The sequence below is a fragment of the Podarcis raffonei genome, chromosome 9 (assembly GCF_027172205.1).
Source record: "Podarcis raffonei isolate rPodRaf1 chromosome 9, rPodRaf1.pri, whole genome shotgun sequence".
Taxonomy (NCBI): domain Eukaryota; kingdom Metazoa; phylum Chordata; class Lepidosauria; order Squamata; family Lacertidae; genus Podarcis; species Podarcis raffonei.
In genome coordinates, this window is record NC_070610.1 from 2,729,235 (window position 1) to 2,754,878 (window position 25,644).

Consider the following 25,644-nt stretch of genomic DNA (forward strand, 5'->3'; position numbering starts at 1 on the left):
CCATTGGAGAGACCACTAGTGAATACTCTCTTCATTTCCAGGAAATGGGCATCTTCTTCACGTAAACGGAAGATGAAGGTGAATGAGGGCTGGCAGGAATTTATCCACTCAGTGCTTGTTGTTATTCTCTCTCCCCACCCTGGCATTCCTAAGCTCCACACGGCCCAATTGGGGGTAGAACCACCCCAACCAAAGTTGGAGTGCAGTAACAAGCTTTGGAAGCAGCAGTATTTTCCTTGTTGGTTGGGTTGTTTGGGGTTTGCTTGTCTAGTTCAGGTGGCTGCAAAACTTGAGCAGTTCAGAGCTGCTGGTGATCTGCTGAGTGAAGGTGGACATTATTTTCTCTCTCCCACCTGTTCATGAATTAGGAAAGAGGGATGGTGTGAACTTTCTGCAGCATTGCTGTATGAGAAATCAGGCTTTGAGCATTAAGCCATATTTCATTTTATTTCATTCAAGATATTTAGCATGGAATCACCATACACCATTCCCTCATGTTTCATGGAGACAGACATTGTAATCCTTCTGCATTTTCCCAGTGCTGCTTCTTTCTTCCCACAGAAAGCCCAACGTTTGGGGTTTTTTCTTTTCTTTTCGAAGGACTGAAGAATAGAGTCACTCCACAGGTTAGGAGTTAGGAGTAGACCATTAGGTCTACCCTTCCACCTTTTGTTTTGATAATGGGCAGGTGAACCTATCGCAGATCTCCCCACATTTGCAGCAAGCAACATTTTATAACATTTTATATGAGTTGTTTAGATGATCATAGTCATGAGAAGTACTAAATGGGGGAAAACACTAATGTAAACAATTATTTGCCCAGATCATGATTTTGAAATCATTCCTTTCTACAGAGCACATACAGAGTGCTTTCATCACTGCCAAGTAATTGCAAGAGATGGTAGCTCTGCATTCCCCCCCCTTCTTCTCTAACACTGCAATCCTATGCATGTTTATTCAGAAGAACATCCTATTGTGTGCAATCAGACTCACATTTTCCATAGGTCAGCAGCTGTTCTTGAGTATTTTGTGGTAGTATTGGACTTCACTGCTGCTATGCTAATATGGTTAGCTACCAAAACCAGGTGCAGTTTGTGCATCAGCAGGGTGACTTCAAAATTTTGCAGACTTTTTTGCTTTGTTTTTCTCAGCTTCAAATTAGTTGATGTGTTCCTTCTCATACAATACACATTGATTATTTCAGGAGCTAGCAGGGCACTAAAGTTTTCATATTCCTTATGCTTCTAGACAACAATTAGTCAACTAATGGCAAACAGGAGAATGTTGATGTGCAGCCTGACGGCAATCTGCAATCAATTCTTATTATTGACTTTTTATAGTAGGTTATTATAATAAATAGTAATTGAGAGGAAGAAGTAAATGGTGATTAACAGAGATTGCAGGGCAGGCACTTTGGTGTCTCAGGGATTTGGTTTGGCATTTTGCTCACAACAATCATAGCTTTGAATGGTACATCATGCTTACTGTTGTACACACTGAATACAGGCTGACCAGGCTTCTCTTAGAGCAAAATAGATACTCTGTCATCTCTTCAATGACAGGGATATGATAGAGTGAATTTCCTAGATTTTACTCATCTCTTCATGTGCCTGAATGAATTTGCCTTGCCTGAATCCCCCAAATGAATATTTTCCCATTAGTTTTTCTTTATTGCTGGTATATGCCAGGGTGTGTTTTTTTTTAAGGGCACCTCCAACCCCCTAAAACAGTCACTGGGTGGCTATGGAAAGAATGAAAAAAGAAAGCAATCTCGAAGGCCTCTGTAACTGGATAGTTAGAGCCACTGTGGTTGCTAGCTCATTGCTTCTGGGAGAATGGAAGCAGTATCTCACACTGGGCGACCCCAAATGTCAGCCTTGGGCCTCAGTGTACACATGGCAAAGGAGACCTGTGATCTTCTTCAATGCAGTTTTCTTCTTCAATGCAGCAGTGTTTGCCTGCTAATCTGATAATAGAGATGTTTAGCCCTTTTCTCTTGTGCTGTTTCCCCAGTCTAAATTGCTGCGTCCTCTGCTGAAGGTCCCATTAGTCTTGCCTGGTTTGGGGAAATGTTGGGTACAGTATTCCCCCACAATGAGAATGCTTATATGTAAAAAGCACACGTACTACTTGTATGAACACTGTAATGGAGCTGTCAAAAATGCAAGCAAGATCCCCCTCTTGCAGGGAAAGGAGCTGTGATCTTGTGTGAGCTCACAGCTCTCAGGCTATACTGCTCACATGAGTAGACCACATGCATGTGCAGACAAGTTGGCTGACAGCGTTATTATCAGAATCAACTGAGAAAATTCTAATACTGGAAACAAACTATTCCATAGTTAACGGAAAGAAAGAAGAAGGAATATGCTAAGCCATGTGTGAGTTAATAACAGGAGTTGGTATATACCAGATCAACTCCGCTTGCTAGTCTATAAATAAATTTGCTAAAAGCTACTGTGTGTAATCTGAGAGAGCCTGCATAAGAACATAGCGTAAAGTAAGGGTGTTTCAGATTACACAAGGAGGAGGTGCCATTTGCAGGGCACCAGCCAGAGGATGAGTTATTCAGTGATCTATAATCTGCTCTTTGTTTAAAACCAGTCTCAGAGTGAGCTACTGTATAGAAGTATATAATGCATTCAAAAAAATATTTTAAAAACCCAAACCACAGCAGCAGTAAATCGGATTATATCACAGTGCTGTGGGAGCAATAAAACAACTCCTCCACTCAACATCAAATGGCTCAGTAAATAAATAGGCATTTACACCCATCAGGGTTGGCGCCAGCCGAATCTGTGATGGGAGGGCATTCCACAATTGGAGTGCCACCACAGCAAACACCCCTTCATGAGATGAAGCAAAGATGAAACATTTTCCTGGCAGTTTACCTGCCTGAAAAGGCATAGAAGGAAAAGTCCTTTAAAAAAAATTTCAGAAACATGCCATGTGCTAAAATCCATAGCAGGGATTCAGTTCTTTATCATCTGTTTGAGTATATTGAGTCTTCAGTATATCCAAAATGGATAACCAGTATATGCCCTGTCATAGTTTATATTTCATTTATCACTATGTGCCAGAGTTTCTTTATTTTGGGACAAGTCCAGAAAATACCTTTTATATCAGCATTATTCATTCTACAATGAGTTACGCTGTATCTGTAAAAGGTATAAAGACCTTTAGGCATCTCGTGAGGAAAAAAAAGCCATGTACAGCTTAAAATAACTCAACAAGTGATGCTCTGCCTTCTTAGGGATGGAGTTTCTTTTGTCATATATTGTGTCCTGTTTTGCCCACAGCATGCGGATGTGACTTGGCTCAAGGAGGATTTTTTGTAAGACAAGGAGACTATATCTGTACTTTGGACTATCAGCGCCTCTATGGGACACGGTGCTTCAGCTGTGATCAGTTTATTGAGGGAGAAGTGGTTTCAGCACTGGGGAAAACCTATCATCCAAATTGTTTTGTGTGTGTAGCTTGCAGGTGAGTTTATTTCTCTGAAGCTTTAACGTCTACTTTTATTTTTTAAAAATGAGATGGTGAGAATTGACCTAGTTCAATTCCAGGAATGCTTCTGTTCACCAGATTTCCTCTTCTGACAGCGATTGGACTTTTTGCTCCAGGAACTGCTCCAGGTGCCCTTGGCCCCACTAAGAATCTGCCATTCTCCAGTGGGTCCTAGGATCTCTGGAGGCTTCCTTGACACTGCAGACCTTGCGGTGTGTGCTTAGGGGCCTTTATTATTATTATTATTCACCAAGACCATATAACACCGGTCCTGAAAATCCTACATTGGCTCCCAGTACGTTTCTGAGCACAATTCAAAGTGTTGGTGCTGACCTTTAAAGCCCTAAACGGCCTTGGCCCTGTATACCTGAAGGAGTGCCTCCACCCCCATCGTTCTGCCCAGACACTGAGGTCCAGCGCCGAGGGCCTTCTGGCGGTTCCCTCCCTGCGAGAAGCCAAGTTACAGGGAACCAGGCAGAGGGCCTTCTCGGTAGTGGCACCCGCCCTGTGGAACACCCTCCTATCAGATGTCAAGGAAATAAGCAATTATCTGACTTTTAAGAGACATCTGACAGCAGCCCTGTTTAGGGAGGTTTTTAATGTTAGATGTTTTATTATGTTTTTAATATTCTGTTGGGAAGAAGAAGAAGAAGAAGAAGAAGAAGAAGAAGTAGAAGAAGAAGGAGGAGGAGGAGGAGAAGCAGCAGCAGCAGCAGCAGCAGCTAGTGAAGAAGAAGCTAGTGTGGCTTCCCTGCCCAGGAGGCATCTCCATATGTCCATTAAGGTCTCTGGAGATACTGCAGGTGTCATGGGCAGTGATGGAGATACAGTGGTACTTTGGTTTGCAACCGCTTTGGATTACAACCACGTCAAACCTGGAAGTGCGTGTCCCTTTTTTTGGATTACAACCCATTTGGGGGGGGGGGAGGCCCCATTGGCAAAAGTGCGCCTTGGGTTACAACCTGTTTTGGTTTACAACCGGACCTCTGGAACAGATTATTGTTGTAAACCAAGGTACCACTGTACGTCGAGTGACAGCCTCAGACGACGCAGGAAGTTTCTGCTCATGCCTGCCTCCATGCTGTATCTTCAGGGATCATGACACTCACTCATGCACTTGTGAAATGTGCAAAGGTTTTCACCAGTTTTTATGTATTTAATGTATTTATAGCCAACCTTTTCTTCAAGTAGCTTAAGGTGGAATAAATAGGTCTCACCTTCTCCTCTAATCCCCACAACAGCCCTGTGAGGTAAATTAAGCTGAGAGGCAGTGAGCAGCCCAAGGTCACTCCATGAGCTTCATAGCCAGGTGGGGATTTAGAATCATAGAATCATAGAATCATAGAGTTGGAAGAGACCACAAGGGCCATCGAGTCCAACCCCCTGCCAAGCAGGAAACACCATCAGAGCACTCCTGACATATGGTTGTCAAGCCTCTGCTTAAAGACCTCCAAAGAAGGAGACTCCACCACACTCCTTGGCAGCAAAGTCCACTGTCAAACAGCTCTTACTGTCAGGAAGTTCTTCCTAATGTTTAGGTGGAATCTTCTTTCTTGTAGTTTGGATCCATTGCTCCGTGTCCGCTTCTCTGGAGCAGCAGAAAACAACCTTTCTCCCTCCTCTATGTGACATCCTTTTATATATTTGAACATGGCTATCATATCACCCCTATGATATGATACCCCTATGATATGATTTAAAGCCTCCTCTCCCAGATTTAAATCCAGGTTTAGTCTTGACACTAACCACAACACCACACTATTTTAAATGGCTTTATTGGGGTACCAAAGATACTTTGTCTGTTGGCCGTGAGCCTCCTTAAAGAAACATAATTTATCTTTCTGTGCTTCATTGCTCTCAACACTCACAATACAATGCTTTCTTGAGGGGAAATCTTGTATGAGCAATCTCTATTCGAAGTTTTCACATTGAGATAATCTGAGACACAAGAGACTATCTAGCAAATTTGTAAACCTGTTGGTTATACAGTAATGAGCAAAACCATCAGTTTGTATCAAATGGGACTATGATGTTGGAAACATGATTTGTCTGCTTGGTTCATTCAAAGTTGGCTTTGTCATTGGAATCCAAGATGGCTGCCATGAATTAATGTTTTGGTTAATACTGCATCCCCACTGGTTTTAGTCATATATTGGAATCAGAGTTTCTGTGTGCATTATTTGATTGCCTGCATTACTTTTCTGACATGGTTAGGCTCCCTCTAACTAAAAACCACATTTTTTCTGCCTGTGGCAATGAGATTTCTATAGGATCCTTTCACCATTCTTGATCACCCTGCTGTTATACTGAGAGGGATAAAACTTGGTTTTTGAGTTCTATGAAGCTGCTGGTCACTTCTAGAAAGTGAATATTGTAGAAAACACAATGGATACTTAAGTATGTCTGTGGAAGAACAATTAGATGACGGACTGAGCCATGAAAAGAGCAGAGAGAGCCACACTTCCCCTTAAGTCTGTACCTCTTTACCACATTTTTAGTTTGGTTTAGAGCTGGGTGTTCCCACTTGTGATCTTTGCCTCATATTTTACTTGGTGAAAGACCCCTTAGGTGAAAGACCTGTGTTTTCCCATTCATTCTTCCTATAATCAGTAGTCAACTTTTCGTATTGTCTCCAGCTCCACCCACCTGTGGAAAAGAGTCAGAGAATTGGAAGACCAGATAAACAGAAAACCACATGATCGGAAAAAACCAGAGAATCCGAAAACAATCATTTTGACGTATAGAAAATGAGTCATTACTTCCCCCAATACAGTTCCCAGGAAAACACATCAGGAGCTATTTTAGGACCAGTTCAGATGAGGAACAAATTTTCATTTTGGTTTTCCACAGTTAGATGTCTGTTCCAGTTCAGCAATAAGCAGCACTTTTCCTGGGGAAAGTGGTGGGACCCCAAGGGCGGGGGAAGGGAACCCTCTCAGACCCCTGATGCATAATACTAGAAATCATGTGACAAATGCAGATGTGGATGGGCCCTTAGATGAGGGAGAAGGAACAAACAGAATCCTTCCGTTGCAGGATGGTGAGTGAGGTAGGAGCATCTGTGGAGCGAGTGTTTGCTAGGGTGGAGATGCATTGGCAACAGAGGCTGAACTACAATGTGGCTCTTGTATATTTTGCTGGGATATGGCTCATGCAGCCAGTTCTAAATAGGTTCAACCCAGTGTGCCTTGGTTTGTATGTTCTGTTATCAGTCAATTTCTTGTTTCAGAAAAAAGCTCTGCAAAAGGATGATGTGTATTTTGAGAAGAATATTTTTTAAGCTGCTATGGTACCTCAGTTCTTTCCCAGAGGGAAGTAAGCATTCTTCTTCAATGACGCCTCTTAAATGCTGAGCTTTCAAGTCACTGGTCAGATTTGCCAGCTGGAAATGAATGATAAAAGAGCTGAAACTAAGTAAAGGAGTCCCTTTTATAAAAATAGAAATGCAGTTGAAACATTGCAAGATTCTTCATTTTCTAATGCATTTGATTTCTTTTTCTGCAGGCAACCTTTTCCTCCTGGGGACCGCGTAACTTTCAATGGCAAAGACTGTATCTGTCAGAAATGCTCTCTGCCACCTGCTGGAAGCAACAGCAATTTTCCAGTCCTCCGAAGTAAGAGCAGATTAAAAAAAGTATATGAATGAGCTTTTGAAAAATGGTTTTCCCCCAAATTTTGCTAATATTTATTTCTTCAGTCTCTAGTTTCATGTTAAATAGTTCCATGAATGTGCTCTGAATATTTTACTTACTTTACTTATTCAAACCTTTATTAGGCATTATATTTTAATATTAACTGACTATTCATCAAATATTTGATTTCTCTATTTCATATCCAGTGCTTTGATTTCAGTAGTTAATATTTGGTAGCTAGTATTTGATAATATGTTGCAGCTGGAATATTTAGCTTTTGACAGGATTTAACCATTGACATGCAATGATATCTGATAGCTTTTGATGCCATGCAACACTGTTTTGCAATCTATATGGTTTCATGCATGAGATGCCAAGATCAAAGCAATCAAGAGATGTCTCAAATCTTAACGGATAAAGTTAATAAATCTTCTGTGGCAAAATGTGAATTTCTGTTAAAGTTTGAATATTTGTGAATATTGATGTCAGCATTATTTGTATAAACAAAAAAATCAATGGTAAAATGAAACTGGGAGTCTTAGAACTTTCATCTTTTATCTAAACTATTCATTTATTTATTACTTTTCTTCCCCTACCGCCCCCCTTCTCTTTCTCCCTCAACACAGCAACCTTTAGCTGAGAGATAATGGCAGGGCCCATGTCAAGTTCTGCCAATAAGGAGTGATTTGAGTCTTAAGCCCAACAATTTGCTACACACACCCCCTCAGTTGTGTGTGTTTTATATTTCAAAAAAGGCACAACACATCGTATCAAGAATGGCCTTGGATCTGTATTAACACATTAACAAGACTGACTGCATCAGCATTATAGTATAAGTTTTTGAAATATAGGGGTACCTGGCTTCATCATAGATTTCATTGTATTTATCTGCCTTTCTGGGATATATGCTGGAGATGTTAGCGCATATTTGGTTCTGCCCTGTCATGCAGGATTTTGAAGAGAGCACTTTAGTTTAATTCATGAATGATGGGCATTTTATACCTTTTGAACCTACAAAGGTAACATTACTTTAAATATGATGTTGAAATAGCAGCCGTTTTTTGACAGCTGCAAAAACTTTTCATTGTGGCCCCTGTGCCCCAGCTGCAGCATCACTATTCTCTGATTAGTTTAGAATAAATGTAGAAGGTAGGCAAAATAGGCTTTTTTCTTTAAAAAATCTCTTTATGGATACATATGGATAAATTTGTTGAAAAATTAACTTGTTTTTAATGTGTTTTGGAAATTTCAGGATGTTGCAGTTCTTTGCATAGCTTTTATTTAATCCAGTGTTTTATTATTTGTATTGAAAATTAATTTTAAAATGTCAAACATAAATTAGATAATGCAAAGCATATTTGCTCAAGGCAGGCAATCTGCTGACGCAAGTAAGAAGTGGGCGGCAAAGCAAGTGCAGCCTCTGTTGGTTTTAGCTGGGCTGAGCACGTGAGTAAATGTCTTAGAAATAAATCTGCAAAAGACACAGCACAAATCCCTGTCTCCCAAATCCAGGCTGTTCAATAGAAGCATTAGAAAGATGGAAAGAATCAGTGAAGTCACGTCTTCATTTCTCTCTGGCAAAGAAATGCCCAAATAGTAAAACTAGACAAAATGCTTGCATCCTACGAGCAAAATACAACTATTTGAATGGGGGCAGAATTTAGAGATATAACGTGTTTGTATATTTTTCCTTAAATTTCCCAAATACCCTAGTATTTATCATTATTCTGAAACCTGGGCATGGCTGTGTATCCTGAGTACATGCCCAAAACCGAGGGGATGCATTTGTTTTTGTACAGCCTCTTAAATGACTCATAGAATATATTGCTTACATTTCAAAGTCATTTGTGCCTTCTTCTTTTTTTACAGATTGTGGGAATTGTGGCTCTGAAATAAAAAATGGACAGTCTTTGGTTGCTTTGGACAAACACTGGCACTTGTCCTGTTTTAAGTGCAAGATATGTGGCAAACTTCTGAATGCTGAATATATCAGCAAGTATGTTGGATAAAGTGGATCCATCTTCTCTTAAGACACTTTTCAGTGCTATATTGTCAAAATGTGTTTTGTTGGCATGTTGTGATGTGTGACTCTGTGGAATGTCAAACGCTTTTCACTAGGCAGGCCTAGTGAACAAAGGACACACTAAGTTTCATGGAACGCTTGCCTGATTTCCTCTGTCATTTCTTAACATGACTTGGACTTCCCATAATTTTGTGACTATTTGAATGTTTTTACCCTATTCCAGAGACTTACGTGGCTTTCACAGTGTACACATCCTTCCTGCTGGCTTGCCTACTCACAACTGAATGGGGAAGCTAGCTCCAGAATCTCTCAATGCCATGTTAACTCCCCACCCACCCTACCTACAGCTGCTGCTGCTAAATGCCAGGTCAGTTATTAATAAAACAGCTTTAATCCAGGACATGGTCCTGGATGAAGAGGTTGACCTAGTTTGTATCATCAAGACCTGACAGAACGAGGCATCCAATCCTGTCTTAGTACACCTTTTTCTAGCTAAGTGATCAGCACCAACCTGACAATTGCAGAATTGGAAGGGACCTTGTCAGGCATGTACCAACCCCTTAGTCAATGCAGGACGTACAATGCAGGACGCAACTACAGGTTACCTGACCGGTGGCTGACCAGCCTCTGTTTAAGCACCTCCAACAGAGGAGAGCCCACCATCTCCCAAGCAGTGTCTTCCCCACAATTTCCACTCATTAGGTCTAGTCCTGCCATCAGGAACAACAGAACAGACCTACCCTCTTTTCTGAATGACAGCCCTTCAGCTATCTGAAGACAGCTCTCATCTTTCTCCTTAATATTTCCTTCTCCAAGCTAAACACATCCAACTCTAATCATTCATCATAGACCCCTCATCTTCTTGGTTACTCTCCCCTAGACATCTTCCAGTTGATCAGTGCCCTTTTACAAATGTGGCATTTAGAATGGGAGGGTAAAATGGCAGCAATACATAGAATTGCTACCACCTTTGCCATGTATTCCATCCAGCAGCTGGAAAATGAATTCAGACTGGGGATTCCGGTGGAGTCTCACTTGCCCTAGATCAGGCATAGGCAAACTCGGCCCTCTAGATGTTTGGGGACTACAACTCCCATCATCCCTGACCACTGGTCCTGTTAGCTAGGGGTGATGGGAGTTGTAGTCCCAAAACATCTGGAGGACCAAGTTTGCCTATACCTGCCCTAGATCATGTATTACTTGCATGTAGGGCATTTATGTATTGACTTGAGTAGGGCTCAGCTTTTAGCCCTGTTGCTGACACAGCAGCTTTTTCCTTATTTGTCACTTTCATTACCTGGTGAAGTTGCGATCATCGGTCTTTGTAACTGCGTGAGAAACACATTAAGATGGTCTGGCCCAGGAGGCAGGAGATAAAATGACTACAGCTTTCTTCAAAAAGACTAGGATGCTATAAGCAGCAGTGTCACAAACTAGTGGTTGCATTGCTGCAGTTGTATTCAACCAAGTCTTACTCACCCATTGAACTTAAGGAACCTAAGTTAGGGCTCATCTACACTTTTAGAAATCTAGCAATGGGTCTGAAAGATTTTAGTTTTGTCCCATTGCTTCCCCCGGGAAACCTGCTGTTTGCTGCTAAATCACAGCTAACAATAATCTGCAAAAAAGTCTGGAGCTTTGTCATGATTCAGTTGTAAACAGCAGGTTTTCCCAGGGGAAGCGGCAGGACAAAAGAAGAAGAAGAAGAAGAAGAAGAAGAAGAAGAAGAAGAAGAAGAAGAAGGAAGAAAGAAAGAAAGAAAGAAATAAATAAATCATGGGGCAAAGGAAATGTGGGTGATATCTTATACTCCTGTCCATTAACTTGAATGGGTCTAATCTGTGAATAATTAGCATTGGATACCACCCAAAGTATTGAGCCAGTGCAGTGCATTAATGCATTTGAAGTATACGGTAAAAGGTTACTTTACAACCCTCACAGCTGAACAGTTAATCGCCAGTAGATTAATTGATTCATTATGCATAATAATGTGCCGCAGAAAAGTTGGGCAGTTTATTTCATGGCATGGTGTTATTAAATCAACCTGGGACACATAACTTTGCTTCTTATCAACTGAGCCACACCTAGGGAACTGCTAGGACTCCCTATATATACAATTATAAAATGTTCCAACTAAATCATCAGTTTTGACATTTGTAGTTGAAATGATCCATGAATATCGTCTTTCTTCTAGAGATGGTGTTCCATATTGTGAAATGGACTATCATGCTAAATTTGGAATAAGATGTGACAATTGTGAAAAGTACATCACAGGAAGAGTTCTGGAGGTAAGGCAACTCTTTGCCCTTTTTTTTATATAACCTTTTTATTGAAATCTTGAAAAATCTTGAAGAAACTATTTTTTTATTTTATTTCATCTGGGTCTTCTATTATCATATCTCCCGATTTTATTTTATTAATCACATTTTGCTTTTTGCTTTTTCTTAATTGCCACGCCAGTAATCTCCCCGTTTTATTTGCTGATTCGAAATATTTTTGCTTCATGGATTTAATTCTCCATTCTACTTCTTGATTTAGTAATGCTGAATATTGTGATTGTAACACTTTAGATATTTGTTTAGTCCTTTCGTCTCCCGAGTTTATTGTTAATTTTTTCTCACAGTCTCTCAGTTGAGTAATAATTTCTTCTTTCTTTTGTTCTCTTAATTTCCTTCTGTAATTGTTTTGTTGTATTAAAAAACCCCTTAACACTGCCTTGCTGGCATCCCAAACTATATTAATAGGGGTTTCTTTATTCAGATTTAAGTCAAAATAATTTTTCAGAGTATTTTTAGCCTTTTCGGTCACCTCATCAATTTCAAATAGATATTCGTTCATTCTCCACCTATACACTCCCAATGTTTCACATTTTATTTCCAAAACTATTGGGCAATGATCAGAAAGGGTTCTAGGCTGTATCTCACATTTCGTTATTCTTGTCGATAATGCACGTGACACCCAAATCTGATCAATTCTGCCCCAACTCTGGTGGGGTTCTGAGAAATGTGTGAACTGCTTCGTTATTGGGTTTTTATGCCTCCATATATCTATTAAATCTAAATTTCCCTCAAGATTACTAAATGATCTCGGGAGCTTCCCTTCATTCGATTTCCCCTTTTTTCCACTCCTGTCAAATTCTGGCATTGGTACACCGTTCATGTCTCCAAGCAGAATTAATTTGTAATTTTCTAAATCTAGTAATATTTGTTCCAATTTTTCAAAAAACTCTGCTTTGTTTGTATTTGGGGCATAAACTGTTACCACATTGATTTTTTCCCCTTGATGATTAAGTTGTATTCCCAGTATTCTTCCCTCATCGTCTTTACAAGTTAATACGGGGTCCCATTTTTCCTTAACGTAAACAACTACTACTCTTTTTTTATTTACATCTGAGTTAATAAACTCCACCCCCAACCTTTTATTTATCAAAATATGTTTGTGTTTTTTGGCTACATGTGTCTCTTGAAAACAGATCACATCATAGTTCTTGTTTTTCAAAGCCTTCTCAATTTTATTCCTTTTAAGTTTTTCATTTAGCCCATTCACATTCCAGGACAGAAATTTCAACGATGCTGTTATGTTTAACTTTTATTTACTCTAGTCGGGTTACCAAGCTTATGGTCTGGAACCCCTGTTCCCTAAGAGTTCCTCCTCTTCTGCCGCATCTTTTCCCACCTACTTCCTCATCAACTTCTTCTTCCTCTTCTTTCTCATCTTTCTCACTTCCTCTCTCCTTCTTTCTTCTTCTCTCGTCTTTACTTTCCCCCCTGTCTCTTAACCTGGTTTCAGCCTTGCCAAGCTCCTTCTCATACCTTCTTAGAAATTTCTCCACCTCTTGAGTGTCTGTCAACTTAAATTTTTTATCTTTATAGAAGAAGGCGACCCCTTCAGGGAACTCCCATCTATATTGTATGTCATTTCTTTTTAAAACGCCTACCACTTGTCTGTACCCTTCTCTTTTACGTAACAACCTAACTGGTATTTCTTTATAGATAATAATAGGTCTACCTTCGATTATAAGTTTTTTTTGGTAGCTCGTTTTCAGGATTAAATTTTTCATCTCAATAGAATTAAGGATCACTAAACAATCTCCAAGGAGTTTCCTTGACTTTGTTTGTTGCGGTCTCACCTTTATTCTAAATGCATTCTCTATAGAGAGGGCCACGTCTTCTTCTTTTATTCCCAGCCATTTAGATAGTTCCTTAGTCATTTTTTCTTTTATGTCTTCGTTCATTTCCTCACCTATTCCCCTAAATTTTAAATGGAGCTGTTTCTGACGCATTTCTGTCATAGCTAAATTATCCCAAATCCTTTCTTGTATTTTATTTACTTCTCTCATTTCTTCCTTTATTTTATCTGTCTCTTTTTTCTGTTCTCTCATCTCTTTCTGCATTTTTTTATTGGATTCTTCAATTATTTTAGATTTAGCTGACAACTCTTGAATCTTGATTGAAAGTTCTCCAACTGCCCCCTCTATCTTTTTATCAATCATCTCCTGCACTTCTCCTAATTTATTTTCCATGTATAATTCATTTTGTTTGAATTCCTCTTTTATTTTTAACCATAGGATGTCTAGGTCTTTAATTTCTTTAATTTCTTCTTGACGTGATGACTACCTTTCCCCTGGAGTCCCTCCCCCCTTTTTCCCATCTCTCCCCGCCATAATCAGGCAGATCTCTCCCTTAAAGGGCTCACAATCTTTTTGTTTTGTTTTTTTCTAGGATCTCCAAAAACAGAGAGACAAGCCTCTTTTGTAAACTTCAGGAGGTTCCTTTTACACAGCTTATTGGGTCCAGTTTCCAAACACACTTAGAGAAAACCAGAGGAGAGGCCCAAATTCTCCCGCTGTGTCAATATTTGTTGTATACCCAGTATTACCTCCCAACTTAATTCAATTACTCTACATATATACACATGAGAGGGAGAGAGTAGAGAAAAGAAAAAAAAGAAAATTCCATTAATTGGGCACTTTAAATCCTTCAAATCTCATGACCCCGATATTGAATTTTAGCTATTTCCACCAGTTGACGGCCTTGGATAACCCACTGTATTAAATCAAATGGTCGAATAAATCAAATAATCAAATATCTCTGCTATATCTAAATAGTTCCAAATATTATCTTAAGGAATGTGAAAGTGTTTTTATAATTATGCAAGTTTCCCCCCCAGAATTGTACCCAATTATAGCCAAACAAGCTATAACCAATTACAACTAAATTATAACCAAGATTGTAACCAAAAAGGAACTCAGTCTACTTCAAAAATAAGGCTCCACCAGGATTCTTCCATCCGGGCCTCAACGATTCTGTTCTCTTCAGCCGCTTGTCGGCCCAATCCAATATCGAAACTAGGGAAACATCCGGAATATGGTCCAAAAAAGGAAATCCCGACAGTTATCACTTCCAATGTACAGCGCGGGTCTCCTGCGTTCTTATTTATATATTTTGTGTGTGTGTGTGCAAGTTTCCCCCAATGGGCGAAGCTTATATCCAAAGGTTATATCGGGGATTTAATTAAAGTCATAAGAAGAAATGAAGAGAAAAAAGGGAAAAGTGGGACTTTCCTCTGTTCCTTACGTATATCCAGTTCAGGGGAACAGTGGGCGAGAGGCTTGAAGTAAGCGCTAGCAGCCCAAATTGGGGGGAGTTAATGAGCTTCAAAGTCCAGGTTAGGGCGAACTGAAGAAAGAAAAGAGAACCAATATACTACAGGAACAGATCTCCTTATGGGTCTGTACCCACCCTTCAGTCTGTTTCAGATTCTAAAACGTCTGTTCTAAAACGTCTGTTCTAAAGTTCCTTCCGTTTTTGTTTTTGTTTTTTTTATTTTAAGTTTCCGCCGTCAGCTCTTCCCAAACTGTTAACTTTTCTTAAGCAGAAGGAAAGGAGGTCAAGTTAAAAACAGGAAAATCAACATAAGCGAAGTTCATTACAAAAACAAACTTCAAATTGGCATCTTCTTTATTACTTGCGCTTTATAATATCGCAATAAAGTTGCCCTATGCACTGCTGCCGTGGGTTCTCGATATGTACTCACTCAGTCAGGCTGGCAGGAACTTCCTTCTTTATTCCTGCGACTTTGTATCCTGCGCCATTTTAAGCCCTCCGCTGGATGGACTCCAATATAGAAATCTGAAAGCATCCAGGGTTCACCCAGTTCAATTCCAAATCCTTCGCTTTAAAAAGGAACTAGACACACTGGGGAATCCATTCTTATCTTTATGGAAGTTCGTCGCCTTTTCCAGCTGAAGCTAGAGGCATCGCAACACGGAGTCGGTGCTCTCCCATTTGCGCTCGCAGTCTCGTCGTCCTCGAGTCTTCTCCCATAGAAAAAAAACCCGAAAGAACGGCGAAACCGCTCCCACGCTGCTGGGCGGCCTATCCCCCAAGGGTCTCCCCCTTGGGATTTTTGGGGGGTGCAGTGCCCTTGCGGCTCCCCCAAGCCTCCGCGTTGTTCAGAAAGCCCGAGCGGGGCTTTCTGCGCTTCCTCACTGTCCGCGACCCAAACCGGAAGTCCTCGATACTACGGTCTCAAAACATCTGGAGGGCCGAGGTTGAGGAAGCTTGAGTTATAAGAACTGAAACACTGATATTTTCTCAGTCTTTGACACTCGCTTTCCGGAAAGTGGTATTTCCTTACCCCTCAAGCATCAACTTGCTCAAATGCCTACTTTAAAATGACTTGCCTGAGAGAGCCAGTGTGGTGTAGTGGTTAAGAGCGGTGAACTTGTAATCTGGGGAACCGGGTTCGTGTCTCCGCTCCTCCACATGCAGCTGCTGGGTGACCTTGGGCCAGTCACACTTCTCTGAAGTCTCTCAGCCCCACTCACCTCACAGAGTGTTTGTTGTGGGGAAGGAAGGGAAAGGAGAATGTTAGCCGCTTTGAGACTCCTTCGGGTAGTGATAAAGTGGGATATCAAATCCAAACTCTTCTTCTAAAAAATTAAAATTAAAATAAAATTAAAATAAATGACTTGCATGCTTCACTGGGGATTACACATGACATACTCTTTCAGTTTCATAGGTTGAAGTGGAGGTGACTACAATAACTAGCACCCCCTCCTTTATCCTCGTCTCAACTACAGAGTGATCTGGATGTAGTAATTGCAAACACCTTCATCTTTATTCTCTTTTGTCTCCCAACAGGCTGGAGAAAAACACTATCACCCAACTTGTGCACTGTGTATCAAGTGCAACCAGATGTTTGCAGAAGGAGAAGAGATGTATCTTCAAGGTAAAGGAAAAACAGATTGGAATTACTGGCACTGCTGAGCTTTATTCATAGAGAAACAGCTAGCATTGTTGTAACTGGTTTTGTTTTTATTGTGGATTTGCTATGATAGGCAGAGCACTGTGGTCTTAGTTTAGAGGAGATGTAAATTTCCAAGATGCAGCATTTTTAAAGAAATGTTTGCAGTTGAAAATATGGTTGCTTATCTGTAGCTTTGTGATGTCTGTACACCTGTTTATGTATTGAGCTATGGGTAGTGTAAAATGATAGCTACGTTGTCTACACTTGGAATTGCTTAAAGAATTCAACTAGAGTAGGAGGAGTCACCACTAATTCTGCATCTAATTTAGTATACTGGTTAATCTGATCTTGATTCTAGCCATTTTTAAAGCATTGTGTCTTGAACATACCACATATGTTTTTTACCATACCTCCTCTAAACTAAAGCACTTCACATATAAAGCATGGCTTTGCACAATCTTTTTCTCTCAATCTGGACTCATCTAGACATGCATTTATCCCGTGGTGTCTAGACACAGTCCAAGAGGATTTTCTTTTGACCCACTGCTTTCCCTGGGAAAAAAAACCTTGTTTACTGCTGAATCGGAACAAACATCAATCAGGTTTTCTGTGGGTTGACATTTGTTGACATTCAGCGGGTTTTCATTGGGAAAGCAAGGGAACAAAACCTCCTGGACTTGTGACTTTAAACCGTGGGACAAATGGAAAAAAACCATGGAACAAACAGAAATGTGAATGAGCCCTTTCTCTCTCTCTCTCACCAGTAAATAGAGCATTTCGGGGGACACTGTTAGAAATATCAAGAATTAACTAGACTCTTTATTTTCAGGGGCTTCCATCTGGCATCCCGCCTGCAGACAGGCAGCCAAAGCTGAAGAAAAAGCCAAGGTAAAACCCTTCCCAGTTCAAATGTGCTCCATTGATTGTCATAAAGAACCAGGCTATTAGAGTTCTTTAGCCTCTGCAATTCTGTATGTCAGAAATCAACCTGTGAATTTTAGGGGGAAATGCAGGGGGGTGCAGTTGAGGGGTTTTTTCTGTTAAGTTTTCCATTAGAAAGAGATCACTTATTAAATATTTCAGAATGGTGAGGGAAATAATTTTTGAAATGTTTTAGAAATAAAATACTTGTATATCTGGAGCAGCGTCTCCACCTCCATCGCCTGGACACTGAGGTCTAGCTCTGAGGGCCTTCCCGGTGGTGGCACCCACACTGTGGAATGCCCTCCCATTAGATGTCAAGGAAATGAGTAGATAGACATCATTTAGAAGACATCTGAAGGCAGCCCTGTATCATGAAGTTTTCAATGTTGAATGTTTTATTATGCTTCTATACAGTCATACCTCGGGTTGAAGTAGCTTCGGGTTGAGCATTTTCAGGTTGCGCTCTGCAAGTAATGCATTACTTCCGGGTTTCGCCGCTCGCGCATGTGCAGACACTTAAAATGAAGTCATGTGCATGCATGGAAGCCACGAATCGCGACACGCGCAGGCGCAGGTTGCGTTCGCTTCAGGATGTGAACAGGGCTCCAGAACGGATCCCGTTTGCATCCAGAGGTACCACTGTATTTGTTGAAAGCCGCTGAGAGTGACTAGGGCAACCCAGTTAGATGGGTGGGATACTATTGCTATTATTATGATAACCACTTACACTATCAAAAACAACTTACAATTCTGAAGCAATTGAGTATTTACCTAATATTTTCAGGATAAAGCAAGAGGCCAGGTCTAACTCCTGTCAGGCTGCCAGTATTAAATTTTTCTGTTAAGAGTTCCCTTAACAAGTAAGAGGGAAAGCAGTCCTGCATAGACAGTAGGTTACCTCACTTCCAGGCAGACAGAACTGAACACAATATTGGAAAAAATCGGTAATTTTCATTTTCCAAAGCTAAGATCACATGTTTTCAGTAATGGATAAATATCCTAAATCAGCAAATGATTTCCCAAATTATCACACACCCACATGAAGAAAAGGAGGAGGAGAAAACATCTGCACAATTAAGCTGCTAGCATGGAAAGGAGGAGTTTGCAAAATGACCCAGTAACATGTATTACAGCAGTGCTGAACTAAGGAATTATGATAAGCAATAGCGCATGAATAACAAACCAGTAAAAGGGTTCTCCATCTAAATGGAAGGGTGGGTGTGTAGTGGGAGCAGGTGGTGCTGTGGTCTAAACCACTGAGCCCCTTGGGGTTGCCAATTGGAAGGTCAGCGGTTCAAACCCCTGTGATGGGGTTGCTCTGTCCCAGCTCCTGCCAACCTAGCAGTTCGAAAGCACGTCAGAGTGCAAGTAGATAAATAGGTACTGTTGCAGCGGGAAGGTAAATGGTGTTTCCATGTACTCTGGCTTCCATCATGGTGTTCCGTTGCACCAGAAGTGGTTCAGTCATGCTGGCCACATGACCCGGAAAGCTGTCTGTGGACCAACGCCGACTCCCTCGGCCTGAAAGCGAGATGAGCGCCGCACCCCATAGTTACCTTTGACTGGACTTAACTGTCCAGGGGTCATTTACACCCTTACCTATATGTATATACGTAATTGCTTTAAACCAGGGGTGGGAAAGCTGTGGCCCTCTAGATGTTGCTGGACTCAACTGCCCCATTCCTTGGCACGGCCAGTGCTGACTGGGGATAATGGGGGTTTGGGCCCACAACAATTGGGGGACCATATATTTCCCACAACAAAATTTCAGTTTAGCATTGCATTGCAGTTTTATTGAAACTCAGAACTGGGATGAAATGCTAAACTCAAATTCTAGGCTTGTGCAGATAAATAATTTTCAACAGGGCAGGGGTTTTCAAACTGTTACTTTTTGAATTGAGGTACAAAACATTTTATTTTATATTTTCCTTTAATAATTACTCAACAATACTCATCTTACATGTTTTCAGTTCCAGGAAACTAGAACATCATCTGAGAGTATAATTTCAGTACCTGCTTCAAATACTTCAGGTTCCCCAAGTCGAGTGATTTATGTAAGTACATTCATTACAGGGGGAAATTACTAAGAAAATCATTGATAGCAATGAAGAGCAGACAGGAGGGAATTAGTTTTGAAAGCAAATATTAAGAAACAATAATATGCAGATATTATTACTGTGTCTGTTTACAGAAATACAACCAAGCAGGTCTCTGTTTTTGTTATCATAGTTTCTGTTTTTGACTGTCATAATTGCTTGTTATTCCCATCTAGACAACATCAGTTTCTAGGCAATGTCTCAGTCTCTCAATAGTTATCCCGGATCAGTATAGAATCATAGAATCATAGAATCACTGAGTTGGAAGAGACCACAAGGGCCATCGAGTCCAACCCCCTGCCAAGCAGGAAACACCATCAGAGCACTCCTGACATATGGTTGTCAAACCTCTGCTTAAAGACCTCCAAAATAGAAAAGGAAAAACACAAAGTGGGTGCTATCGGTATACTGGTGACACCACACTATGTCTCTCTATGCTGTTCCTCAGTGGCTTTATAGAAACATTTCAAAGACAGAGACCAACAATTCAAGCGTAACTCTTTAGTTGTACCATAGCAACTGAAGAGAAAATAGATGAAATTGTGCCCTTTGGAGTATCTCATAAGTTTCCTTACGTTCTCAGTATCAAACGTGTTGTGATACTTGTTTTCTAAGCTGCCTCTTCACAGCTGTTTTCCCCTCTATTTCTTAGGCAAAACTTGGAGTTGAAATCCTTGATTACAGAGATTTGGCTGCTCTTCCTAAGGATAAAGCTATCTATAACATAGACCGTCCAGATATGATCTCCTATTCTCCATATATCAGCTATTTGACAGATGACAGACATAGTTACGGGGAGGTAATGTGTGTGTTGCTATATTTAAGCAAATATTGAGCCATTTTTGTGTGAAAGATTGTATACATGCATGTCATAGTTAAGATGTATCCCTTGCTAAATTCCACTTCAAAATCTGTTACCAAGCCAAAATAAATTCATGTTTTTGTTACACACGTGATATGATATTGGTGGCTGTATATAGGCAGCTCTTTTTGCTTTGTAGATTCTCTTCTGTCTTTCAGCATCTTTCATCTTCATGTCATCCATGTATATGTTGGAAAACTAGCCCCCTCAAGAGAGGCTGGCAACTCTCCCAGGCTCCCGGGGCTTGTTTGCCGGTGATCTCCTTGGCTGGCATCCCTGCAAGTCCAGGGTAGATCTTGATAGGCGACGTCTCCCAGCGAGGAAGATGCACACCCCCTCCCTCCTTGCATGCCAGCAAGAGAAAGGAGATAGTCAGAAATATATTTACATCTCGTTTATTTCTGACTGTTCAGCTGTACAGAAAACATGTCCGATCAGTTCAGACTTCTCCGAGCAAGTGACACAGACTTCCTTTACATACGCAACAGGAAGGTCTCATATTACACACAGAACAAAGCCTTGTAAATTCTGTGAACTTCCGGGAACATTCTTTCCCACAGTTAGACCCATCATGTGATGTCAACACCAAGCTGCCAGTTTGCAGCTGCGTTGTATTCATATCCTGACAGTATATTTGTCCCCCACATATAATAACCTCAAACAGTTGTCAGTATGTGAAATAACACTTTTATAAAATACAAAGTTTGTCTTAAAACACTCTTCATTTCATTCCATCATGCCTCATTCATTAGGAAAATAGAGTGGGTTGTTTTATAATCGTCACAAATTCCCAACACAAAGCCGCAGCAGACCTAGGATGTATGTTTATTCTGAGATACACACATCCCACATTTCCTCTAAGGAGCTTATGGTGACATGTGAGGTTGCACACCCGCATCTCCCATCTAGGAATTTCACCAGCTCTAGGCTAGTTTTATTACATAAGCAACATTGATTTGTGGGGTGGTGCCTTTGTTTGAAATTGAAAGGACTTAAAAGATCGATGCAATGCAACGTAATTAATGTTTGGTGCTTCTGTGGGAGATGGGTGAGATTGCTGAACATTGCTTCTTGTATAAATAAGGGAGAACAATAAAATATGGGAGGAGGGACATAGAAAGGGCTTCACAAAGTCAGCTGTTAAGTAAGAAAAACTCACACAAAATGAGGGGATCATGAGAAAGCATAGAAAACCTCTTGGATGCATCCCACAGGCCGTGTGTAGCCATCCCTGTTTATATCAGTGCAGTTACAATGTTTTGTGAATTTATTTAATCTACTGCATTTTTTTCATCTAGGTACCAGGGTAGTAGAGATTGTGTGACAATAAAGTCTAGGTGGTTTGTTGTTTTTTTAGCGTTGCTTTTGTGTCTTTGGAACTGAATAAGAAACATAATGGGACGCGGGTGGCGCTGTGGGTAAAACCTCAGCGCCTAGGACTTGCCGATCACATGGTCGGCGGTTCGAATCCCCGCGGCAGGGTGCACTCCCGTCGTTCGGTCCCAGCTCCTGCCCACCTAGCAGTTCGAAAGCACCCTTAAGTGCAAGTAGATAAATAGGTACCGCTTTATAGCGGGAAGGTAAACGGTGTTCCGTGTGCTGCTCTGGTGCCGGTTCGCCAGAGCAGCTTCGTCACGCTGGCCACGTGACCCGGAAGTGTCTTCGGACAGCGCTGGCTCCTGGCCTCTAGAGTGAGATGAGCGCACAACCCTAGAGTCTGTCAAGACTGGCCCGTACGGGCAGGGGTACCTTTACCTTTACCTTTAAGAAACATAATTGGGAAACCTGAAGTTTGGATGGCATGAGTGCAAAATGTGGTTGATTGTAAGCTTCTTGAATGTTCATGTTTTTCCTGCCCTGATGAGTTCCCTCTCTCATCCTTAGGGTGACCAAGATGACCGTTCTTTCAAGCAGTACAGGATATCCAGCCCTAGTTCTACTGGCTCACTTGGCTACGGCCGCAACACCCCAACCTCTCACTCTCCTCAGAATTACAGCCGACCAGGTAACTGACGAGCAGCTTTCCTTTACAGACGCTCATGGCTTTCCTGCTCACCTTTGACCTGTGGAAGAGGAGACAGTCTTCCTTTTTAGATGTACCTTGCACAGAAATAACTGCAATTTCAGGATCACTCTAAAATTTATTACAAGGTGTTTATATTTTGTCAAATACTGCCATCCTGAGAGCATTAAGCTCACACACTTCAAAATCCATGGGATGTAACCTTCATGCAGCCGTTGAAGAATGGCATCATTGGGCCTGCACACTCACGTGAGCAATGAGGGATTTATGGAAGTCTTCTAGAAGACTTCTAGAATATTGAGCAGCCCCCCTCCTTTGGTAGTGGCTCTCCCCAAAGAACATGTTCACTCCACCTCCTCCTCCTACACAAAGTCAGTCCTCACTGGATTAAACACTCTGATTCAGGGTTCCACTACAAGAACCTCCAGGTGCACTATTATCCTTTCAGGGAAGTGGGAGAAGCTTAATGTTTTCAGTAGGATTTATTTGTCATCCAGAAGACAAGAAAAATCCATCTCTAGCAATAATAATAAATATATTGATAATGTCACTTGAAAGGACCAGGTAAAATATGTTGGGTAAGCACCACCAAGACCCTCCTACAATATACCCAGTCCAGAAAAGATAATTTTTGAACTCTGATCTCCAGAAATGAACCTAATACAGTGGTACCTTGGGCTACATACGCTTCAGGTTACAGACTCCGCTAACCCACAAATAGTGCTTCAGGTTAAGAACTTTGCTTCAGGATGAGAACAGAAATTGTGCTCCGGCGGTGCAGCGGCAGCGGAAGGCCCCATTAGCTAAAGTGGTGCTTCAGGTTAAGAACAGTTTCAGGTTAAGTATGGACCTCTGGAATGAATTAAGTACTTAACCTGAGGTACCACTGTACTCCAAATACAGTTGTGCCATTGCTATAGGAAAGAGAATGGTATTTTCCCTTCTGAGGCTTGGAAGCAAACTCCTGTTGAGACAAATTAAAGGTTCTTCCAGACATGGATGATTTAGCAGCCCCCAGTAGTCGCTGTTCTGCTTTTATCTGGAAGTGAAATAACAACTGTGGTTCCAGACTGTAGGCAGGTGGGCAGTCCCCCTTTCCCCAGCCCTAAATAAAAAACTATGTGTTACAAGCAACACAAATTGTGTCATGTATAGATAGGTTTCAAAGTTACATACCTGGGTGTGGATGCTGAGTTGCCCATCTGGGAAATGGGAGATGCCTTGGCAGAGGAGTCAAAGTACCGCTTCAAGACTGTCCAAACCCACCCTCAACACCCCTCCCAAACGTAGGCAGAACAACAGCTTAGCAGGGTAGGGGTGATTTTCCTCACACAACCCCTGCTGTTACACAGTCTGAACTGTGGTACGCTCTAGGTTCATTGAAATGAATTCACTACTTCCAAGTCTTAGAATAGAGTTTCCTGCTTCTCAAGAGATGTTGCGCTTCTGGCTTCACTGCTATTCCTCCTCAACTCATCCCAATCCATCCTAGTGCAAACACACTTTTGCATTATTAGTATGACAGTTTTCCTAAATTGAAAAGGTGTCATTGCTGTGAGTGTTTTGTAGCTTTCAGTAAGCAAATGAAGGAGTTTATTTTCATTTAACTTTCTGTTGCCCCCTAGCTGGTACTCAGACTCTTGGTACCAGTAGCTGCATCTCCCTGCCCCAACACACAAGCCTTACATCTACATTCAGACATCATTACATCCCTTTCTTCAAAGGTAAGGCCCAGGAATGCCATTTGTGATGTGGTTGCTGTAGACATCTCCAAGTGTGTTTTGCTGTTGTGTTTGCATGTCTCTCTAATAGATAATTTTCTCTCTCTAACTTTTGTTGCTATTTCTTGCTATAAATCTTTTCTTCTGTGGGTACTGAATGATTACTGAGGGCAAAATTATTTAACTTCACAATATTACAGACATTTACAAACTTGTTTATTTTTATTTTTTTGTCAGATCAAATGTACAAAGCCCAAGGAAATATGAATGGCTAAATCAAATATCTACCCAAAATTATTTTTCCCTACCTTCCTTTTGGCCAGGTATCCAGTCTCCAACATTGCTGCCCTTCTTTCTAATTTCCAGTTCACTAGTTTATAACCTTAGGCCTTGCATCAGTTGGGTTTGATCTCCCGAGATGTGCGCTGTGTATAAAATTGGGAACATCTTGCAATATTTCACAAAAGCTTTGATTGATTCTGTGTGTATGTGAGTGTGTTTGTGTGTGTTTGTGTAGAGAGAGGGCAAGCAGGAAATATGTGCTGAGGAAATCTTTAGAATCCTTTTCTCCTGTGTATTACCTAAATAGTTAAAACATTGGAGGTGTTTAATAAAACATTATTTCTTCCACAAAATTGCTAATTTTATTGATAATATAAAATACAATGAGAAGCTTAAAAAGGCAACAATAAGTGAAACGGCATAAGAAACCGGAAAGAAAATAGCTGTTGTTAGGAAAAAATGTTTAATTCTTATCAATGTATGAAATTTGTACCATATTCCACTAATCGGTAGATAAAAGCAGCCTAACATGCTTGTCATATTCTGATACGCTGAATTTTTAAATCTTGAGTGAAGACGAGTTTCTTTGTTGTGCATTAGAGCAGTACTATTATCTTGTGAGATGAACCTAACCCTTCAGCTAAAAGTTGGTGAAGTTTCATTTTAAGGAATGTATTCCGTGGCCGCCTTGGCAACCTACCACAAATATTTGAGCCTCTTTCTTCTAGAAGCACACTCTTGTCAGTTTGGCACATTTTTCAGCGTAGACGACTTCATGAGACTTGAGGCTTTGTGCTGTTCTGCACGTCTGCACACAATGAATTTGTGGACGTTAACCTCTTACTGTCTTCAGGAAGTAGCAGTCCAAGTGGCAGACTCTAATTTCAAAGTAGTAATCCAAGCAAAACGAATAGGTTCGTTCAACTCAAGGATGAGGAGCCTCATGCAGGGGTGGATGTGGTCTCCAGGCCTCATCTGGAGTGGCTGGAGTGATGCCACGAAGCTGGCTTCCCAGCTGCTGCTTTCCGGAGCATGTGGCTCAGGGTGGTGGCAACACCCCACATGCCCAATGCCCTCGCCTGCTGTTGCCTGACTGGAATGTGTCCTTGAACTGTGATGATGATGCCTCTTGCTTGCCTGGATGGAGAGATGTGTGTGTTGTGGAGAAATGTGGAAACCTCTGACTTTGCATGGCTGGAATGTAGCCTACTGTACAAAGGTAAGAGTAACATACACTACCCGGCCCTCACACTGGTTTGAAGGCCTTGCAGCATTGCCCGCAAAGGGGTACAGTTCTTAGGCCCAGGAGGGTTCCCAGTTCAACTG

At 41.1% G+C, this 25,644-nt stretch overlaps 2 protein-coding genes across 8 annotated transcripts in view; one reads left to right on the forward strand and one right to left on the reverse strand.

Annotated features, from left to right (window-relative positions):
• Nucleotides 1-25,644, reverse strand: part of PSMA4 (proteasome 20S subunit alpha 4) — a 201,514-nt gene that overhangs the window by 76,780 nt on the left and 99,090 nt on the right. The gene's annotated exons all lie outside the window — the stretch shown is intronic.
• Nucleotides 1-25,644, forward strand: part of ABLIM2 (actin binding LIM protein family member 2) — a 59,222-nt gene that overhangs the window by 7,780 nt on the left and 25,798 nt on the right. For 5 of the 7 annotated variants that reach the window (XR_008332182.1, XR_008332177.1, XR_008332180.1 and 2 more), the window contains 10 exons: nt 3,297-3,480; nt 7,009-7,118; nt 9,006-9,132; nt 11,354-11,447; nt 16,305-16,392; nt 17,240-17,298; nt 19,305-19,388; nt 20,083-20,229; nt 22,177-22,297; nt 23,941-24,039. Coding sequence is in view for 1 of the 7 variants with exons in the window: in XM_053403012.1 (XP_053258987.1) it covers nt 3,297-3,480; nt 7,009-7,118; nt 9,006-9,132; nt 11,354-11,447; nt 16,305-16,392; nt 17,240-17,298; nt 19,305-19,388; nt 20,083-20,229; nt 22,177-22,297; nt 23,941-24,039 (1,113 nt within the window). In the remaining 6 variants the exon portion in view is untranslated. The remainder of the gene's footprint in view (nt 1-3,296; nt 3,481-7,008; nt 7,119-9,005; nt 9,133-11,353; nt 11,448-16,304; nt 16,393-17,239; nt 17,299-19,304; nt 19,389-20,082; nt 20,230-22,176; nt 22,298-23,940; nt 24,040-25,644) is intronic. The other 2 variants (XR_008332178.1, XR_008332181.1) reach the window with 1 other exon arrangement.